The sequence below is a fragment of the Bos mutus genome, chromosome 18 (assembly GCF_027580195.1).
Source record: "Bos mutus isolate GX-2022 chromosome 18, NWIPB_WYAK_1.1, whole genome shotgun sequence".
Lineage (NCBI taxonomy): Eukaryota > Metazoa > Chordata > Mammalia > Artiodactyla > Bovidae > Bos > Bos mutus.
Window position 1 is genome coordinate 50,292,661 of NC_091634.1, and position 6,930 is coordinate 50,299,590.

The window sequence follows — 6,930 nt, forward strand, 5'->3', positions numbered from 1 at the left end:
CTCAGCCCCAGGCCCCGGGTCAGGCCCATCCCTGATTCCTGGGCTCCCCAGGGCTGGTATTCCTGCCCCAGTCCTTCTGGGTGCCTCCCATCCAGCCTGGCGGGGATGTGAGTGCGCTGGGAGATCCCGCTGAAATGAAGGCGCTGCGGTGGAGATGAACAGGAAAACCGGGGTTCACTGCCACCCCGGACTCTGGTCCAGTGGCGCCGAAGCCCTGTATTACCAGGGCGCACAGTGGCCTCTAGCTTGCCAAGGAGCCAAGGGAGTGGGCGCGGGGTCTGGAGACGCCTCAGCAGAAGACCGGGGAACACACCGACTGGGCTGGCATTGGGTTTCTCCTAATCAGCCCCACTTCCCCGGAGCCTCCATCCTAATTGGGGCGCAGGCTCCAATGGAGGAAGGAGGGGGCCCCTCCCGCCTGCCTGCCGAGGTTGTCTGGATCCCCAGCACAGCGGCTCCCGCACCTTAGGCCTGAGGGCTTTTCTCTGGCCGTGTTCTCCAGGGCATCAGTGGGGGCAGGGGATAAGGAGTGGTGGCCTCCGCCCCAAAGACAGGGCCTCCTCTGCCCTCGGTGAAGCTGCTCCCCACGCACTGCCCACTGCTCCGGCTGCCTGAGACCCGAGGGACAAAGTCGCCAGCTTCTTCCTGTCCCCTTTATCTCCATTTTATAGACAGCTGTTAGTTTGAGCATTAATTGCCCGGGCGAGTTTATTGATAATTTTGATGTAACAGAGCACCGGAGAAATTGCCCTCATGTCCAAAATGTCAAATTTGAGAAGAACCAGGTTCAGAGGCTCATGACCCCACGACGCAGAGAAACTGTGGTGGGTCTTGAACGGCTGCACCGGCAATGGGACTTTATTGTGTTTGTTTTCCTAGGTAGCTGGGAATTGGAATAGAAAGCGGGTCAGTAGGGGAGACAGACTTTTTAAAATGGATTTCCCCCCTAATGATTTAGGGGGGAAACATGCCTATCACCTTGCTCTCCCACCAACAGCCTTTTTCTTGCTCAAAGTTTATTTGCTTCACCATTGGGGAAAACCAAGTGTAGGGCACCAAAAAAAAAAAATCCTATCAAAAAATAAAACCTTAGAAGATGCTCCATGATCAATAACAGTTGCAAATAGTAAAGTTTGAAACTCAAAATACAATTCTCATTGGTCCTGGAGTGACCAAAAAGAAAGTGTAAATTATTATATATATATATATATATATGCACACATACATATATGTATGTATGTTTTTCCCTGGGGAGGAAAAACTACAGTTTTTTCTAAGTTTGATTATTTTTTTTTAAAACAAGAAATGACATTTAGAGGGGCAAAGGGCTCTTCTTAAAAAACAGAAGCCAAGAAAAATAGTTACTCTTGTCCAGATTTCACTTCAATGTGAAATGAAGAGTGAAAAGAGAAGGATTAGCCAACAAATAAAAAGGGGGGAAAAAGATTAAGAATCATCCATACTTTAAATACAAAAAAAGAAAAAAAAAATAAGACTGGCAATCCCAGGCCGGTTACTGTCTATATTTTGAAGATATTCTGCAATCCCAATAAAATACTCATGCAATTTTATTTCTAGTTGATACAATATAAGGCCATATACAAATGTTATACATTTTTATTTTGTTCTTTTTTAGGAAAAAATACACAAAAGGCAAAAACATCCTCAAATTGTCATTTTTATACAGTGCAGAAGGAAATTTAAAATACGTGTCACAAACGCTGCACCCCAGCAGCCAAAATACTAAAAAAGGGGGAAGTCCTTCATTTTATATATATATATATTTATATAAAACATATGGAAATTTGTCTTTACACAGATCAGACTTAGTTTCAAATTTACAATGGATATCTAAAAAAAAAAAAATTCTACGCGGCAAATATTGCCAACAAAGTTACACCATTAATACTGATAAACGGAGGAGCCTATGCGGTGTTTCGATTATTAGGGAAAGAAAGTAGAATAAATAACAGGATGAGCCTTGCTATCGTTTTTTTTTAAAAGTGCCTTAACCTTTCTGCGTCACCGCAATCCTGACTCGGGGCGCTCTGCGGGCCTTCCCCGTCCCCACGGCGCCCTGCCTGCCTCACGCTCCCACCAGAAGGTTTACAGTAGAGATCGGAGACAGCTGGGTCTCGGGAGAAAAAACACCCACCAAACAAGTCAAAACAAAGTTCGAAACCAAACCAAAAAAGCCTGAAGAGAAGGAAGGAGAGGAAGGCAGAGGAGGACGGTGGCAGAGGCCGGGAGAGCCGCCTGCTCCTGGGCTCCTGGTTTCTTTCCTAAGATGAGCAGTGGCTTCAGAAATGCAAGTTACTCGCACAAGGATCCACCTGTGGCTGACGGGAGGACTTCTGAGGTGGGGAGGGAGAGGGCGACTTCTTGTCAACCCCTCCTTTCCCTACAAGAGACGGCTCTAAAAAGGAGACGCGCATTCCAAGACATTCTTTCCAAAAAAATTAAAAATAAAACGATAAATACTCAACCAAAAAATAAAAGTATTTGATAATGACGGTTTCACACGTTTGCCTTTCTCCTAAAAACCTTCCCCGACATTTGCCGTTGGAGGGGAAGAGGGGGAGAGACCGTAGCAGAAATGCGTGTTCAGATGTTGAGAGTTCTTCCCCAACACAGCACCTTCTCAGCCGGTTTCAGTCGGATCAAAAATAGATACTTATTTATCAACAGCTGCAGTCAGATCAGGCCCCCGCCATCACCATAAAAAAAAACTGCTGAGGGAGTGGTGGTGGGGGGAGGTGCCGACCTCGATCGGTCTTTGCCTCACGGGATCCCTTTCCCAATAATCCGGTTGGGGAGGGGTCAAACCCTTTTCTTCTGCTGACGGTTATACCTCAAAAAAAATAAAAAATAAAGCAGTTTCTGGTGACGGGTTCCGAAGTCCCTGCGCCCGGCTGGCCCCTGCCCGGAGGGGCCCCGGAGCTGTGGCCTCACATGACACAGGGCTTGATGTCTTGGTAGGTGACCTGCTGGTGGTAGTAGGAGCCGCCGCCAGCCGAGTGCATGGACGAGGATGCCATGGTGTTGAAAGAGAAGACGAACTCCTTTCGGTCACACATGCTGGGTGACTGCGAGTGATACCGCGGGATGCCTGCGGGGGCGAGGCGAACAGGAAAGGGGGCATTAAAGGGTGGCCTCCGGAGGCCCAGGCTCCAGGTGGAGAAGCACCGTTACTGTGGGGGGTGCCCCGGGGGCAGGCCTGCCTGGCTCGGCGCTGGGCCGAGGCCTCCCCGCGTCCCAGCTCCCGGTTTCAGGTCTCAGTCGGGCCGGCGCCCAGAGGGAAGATTCCCCAGACACGGTCAAGGATCCCTGCAACCCTGGGTGCCCGCTGCCCCAGCCTCTCCCTCCGTGGACACTGAGCCTGGCTTGGGAGGCTTCCGGTGGCGGACAGGGAAGGGGTGAGAGGGGCCAGCAGGGAAGGTCCAGCGGCCTCCACTTCCAGGCAGCCTGAGGCCTGGGCCTGGCGCCGGGCAGCCACCTTCCAGCCCCTGGAGGCAGCAGTGTCCCCACAGCAACGAGCCAGGCCAGCAGGGGCCAACACAGGGGCAAAGAGGGCTTCTCCAGAGGAAGGGTCTTTGGGGAGCCAAGCCTGCGGGACCTCTGGAACCCCGGCTGGAGTTTGAAGCAGCCGCAGTTGTGCGACCCCCGTGGAGAGAGCCCTCCATTCTCCAGGCCCGGCTCCTGCCTCCCGCTGGCTGCTGACAGCTGACTCCTGACAGGCCTCTGCTTGGATCCCTCCAAGCTCTTTCAAGAACCAGACCCAGAAGCCTGCTAGCGTGTGCTGAGACAGAGGATCCAGAGGAGAAGATGGCTGTGCATCTTTTTTCTCATGGGGGGATTGGAAGCGGAGCGGTACCTGTGGGCCTGGAAACCTGGATCCTGAGAAACAGAGTCTGTTGGGGCCCGCAGCTCAGACCTTCAATCTGGGGCCCTCTCAGCCTCTATTGCCACAAAAAGCCCCCAACTCAATCTGGTTCCCGAAAGGCCGGGTTCTAAGCCTCTGAGTGCCAGCACCAAACCCCACCGGCTTTGGGCCTAACTCTTCCGTCCAACCCGGCTCAGAGCAGAGGCGGCTCTCCTGAAGCAGGGCGAACAAGCCAGCTGCCCTGGGGACAGGCCAGCTCCATCCTGGGAACTGGCCCAGGTGTCAGGGAGCTAAGGGACCTGAGGGGACTTAGAATATTGCAGTCTAAGTCTTTGAGGTGAGGATGGGGCCTACCTGGCCAGGCTGGGGCTGCCAGCATCTATCTGGGTGTTGAAACAGAAAGGAAAACGGAATGTTAGTCTATGGGGGGACTCCAGGCTGCACTCAGCCCTCAGATGGGGAGAGGTGGACAGAGAGACACCTTAGGGAGCTGAGGCCTCAGTGGTGCAGTTTGGGGACTGGCACCCCACGGAGGTGGCCGCAGGCTCCAGACCAGGGCGCAGGCAGTCTGGGGGCTAGGTCTGTAGCGCGCTCACAGATGTCCACCGTAGCCCCCACCCCCCAGTCCTGGGGACAGCTCGGGGCTCCCCACTCACCTTGCAGCTCAGCAGGGGTGTTGTGACTGTTCTGGTGCAGATACGGCTGGTCCAGGGAGTGCGTGGAGAGGCTGCCGGACAGGGGGTTGGCCGTGGGGTTGCAGGGGGACAGGGGCTGCTGCTTGATGTAGGAGGCGCTGCTGTTGAGAGCCGCTGAGGCGGAGGGAGGCCAGGCGGCCGCGGAGCCGGAGTAGACGGCGTGGGGCTCCATGACCCCGCCTGCCGCCGCGGGCAGCAGCGGGGAGGCAGGCACCGAGCCGTCGTGGTGCGGGTACTCGCCGGCCGCTGTGCCTCCGCAGCTGCCCATGTACGAGTGGCCGCCGTTGGCGGGCAGGTGGGGCACCGAGTGGCTGGGCAAAGCCATGCCGTCCACGTTGCCCGGCAAGTGGCCGTTCATCATGCCCAGACCTCCCTCCAGCGCCAGGCTGTTGGGCGGGCACGAGAGGCCGCCGGCAGAGCCCTGGAAGCTGTAGGTGTCCGGGAGGTGGTTGAAGCCGAGCCCGTTCATCATGCTGTACATGGGCTTGAGCGCCTGGCATTTCCTTCGGAAGCCGCGCGGCCGCCGCCGAAAGGAGCCCTCCTCAAACATGAACTCGCTGGCCGGGTCGATGGTCCAGTAGTGGCCCTTGCCCGGCCGCCCGAGGCCCTTGGGCAGCTTGATGAAGCACTCGTTGAGCGAGAGGTTGTGGCGCACGGAGTTCTTCCAGCCCTGGTAGGAGCCGCGAAAGAAGGGGAAGCGGCTCTGCAGGAACTGGTAGATCTCGCTGAGCGTCAGGCGCTTGGTGGGCGAGCTCTGGATGGCCATGACGATGAGCGCGATGTACGAGTAGGGCGGCTTCTCCGGGCGCCGGATGCCGGCGTTCGTCTTCTTGGCCTTGGACGGGCCGGACGACGCGGGGTCCATGGCCGCGCCGCCTCCCCCGCCGCCGCCGCCGCCGCCGCCGCCGCCGCCGCCGTGCGGTGGCTGCTGCTTCTCGGGCGCCGAAGACATCGGGTGGCTGCTGCCGCCGCCGCCGCTGCCGCTGCTGCTCTGCGCGGCCGACGAGCCGGGAGGAGGAGGAGGAGGAGGAGGAAGGGGAGGGGGAGGGGGAGGGGGCCGAGGGGGAGGGGGCTGCGCGCGCGGGGCTGGCTGCACCTCTGCCGTCATCGGCGGCCGCTTCTCCGGAGCTAGCCTCGGCGCACCCTCCCCCGCCTGCCCGTCCTCCCCGAGGAGCGGCCAGGTCCGCGGGCGGTTGGCGCTGAGCCCCCCGCTCTCCCTCCCGTTCCCTCCTCCCCCCTACTCTCCTCCCTCTTTCCCTCCCGCCCTCCCACAAGGAAGGAGCCGAGCAGAGGCTGAGAGCAGCCTCTTTGCAGCCTGGGCGGAGGCCGCGAGGAAGCCCCCACCACACACACACCGGTTTTTTTGAGGGGGGAGGCGCCCCCCTCTCGGGCCTGTGGCCGTGCGCCCCCGCGGGGAGCAGCGCTCGGTCCTCGCCACCCGCGGCGCTCGGCTCCACGACTCCAGCCGAGGCCGCCCGCTCCGTGTCGTCTCTCGGCGGCGGCGTCTCGCGCGGGCCGGCGTAAGACCCTCCAGGAGTTCCCTCCCCTCCCAGCCCCCCTCCGGCACCCCGCGGTGGTGGGCGCTTAAAGGGCCCCCACCCTCGCCTCCCAGCGGCCGCCTGCGGAACCCGCCCCGCCTCCACCAACCTGGCGAGCAAGTGTTAATGCGCCCTCGGCCCGGGGTTCAGCCCAGCTGCGCGCTGGCCACCACCCCCCGCCCCCCACCCCGCCTTCCCTACCCGGGCCGCGCGGAGGAAAACGCGCCGGAGTCCCAGGCCTTCCCCGACGCGTACTGCCCGGTGGCGAATCGCAACTGCAGTGGCGGCTGTGACCGCCGGGTCGTGGCCATCGCGGGCACAGCCGGCTCGGCTACGAGTCCCCGCGGCCGGCGGGCGGGTGTTCCAGCGAGGGACCGCCTACCCTCTCTCCCCGCCCCGGGAAGGACTGCGCCGCGCCCGGGACTTTTCGGACTCGCCCAGCAGCGCGCGAGCAGGCGGGCAGCCGCTGGAGCCGAGCGCGGGCGGAAAACGAAAGCGCAGGGCGGATCGCTGCAGCTTTGTCTCCGGCGCCGCGGGTCGTTCGGGGAGCGAGTGAGAACCTCTGGCCTTGCGGGGAACCAGGACCCCACGGGCTCCTTCAACAAGTGGCGGGGCGCGTTCACTAACTTGTGCACTCGTGCGTACACTGATGCACAGGCAAACGCGATAAATTTCGCAGACTCAGACCTGCAAACACAACCGCGTTCGTTCCCACTTACGCACACATGGCGCTCAGGCATGTGCGTGCCCACTCACGCGCTCGCTCACGCACACACAAAAGGCCCAAAGGAGCTTCAGTTCGCACCTACTCTCA

General features: G+C 59.0%; 1 protein-coding gene across 1 annotated transcript; it reads right to left on the minus strand.

Moving 5' to 3' along the window:
- Positions 1-1,550: 1,550 nt before the first annotated feature.
- FOXF1 (forkhead box F1) lies at positions 1,551-6,115 on the minus strand. Its single transcript, XM_070388596.1, has 2 exons — positions 4,540-6,115; positions 1,551-3,109 (listed from the first exon to the last, which is right to left on the minus strand). The coding sequence occupies exons 1-2, from the start codon at positions 5,684-5,686 to the stop codon at positions 2,949-2,951; spliced, it is 1,308 nt and encodes a 435-aa protein (XP_070244697.1). The 5' UTR covers positions 5,687-6,115; the 3' UTR covers positions 1,551-2,948.
- Between the last annotated feature and the right edge of the window lie 815 nt (positions 6,116-6,930).

Bases quoted from the DNA above. Each gene is read 5' to 3' on its own strand.
- FOXF1 (XM_070388596.1), bottom strand. From the start codon at position 5,686: ATGACGGCAGAGGTGCAGCCAGCCCCGCGCGCGCAGCCCCCTCCCCCT. The intron at 3,110-4,539 runs GTGAGTGGGGAG...TCGCCCCCGCAG, and splicing joins CACCCCTGCTGAGCTGCAAG to GCATCCCGCGGTATCACTCG.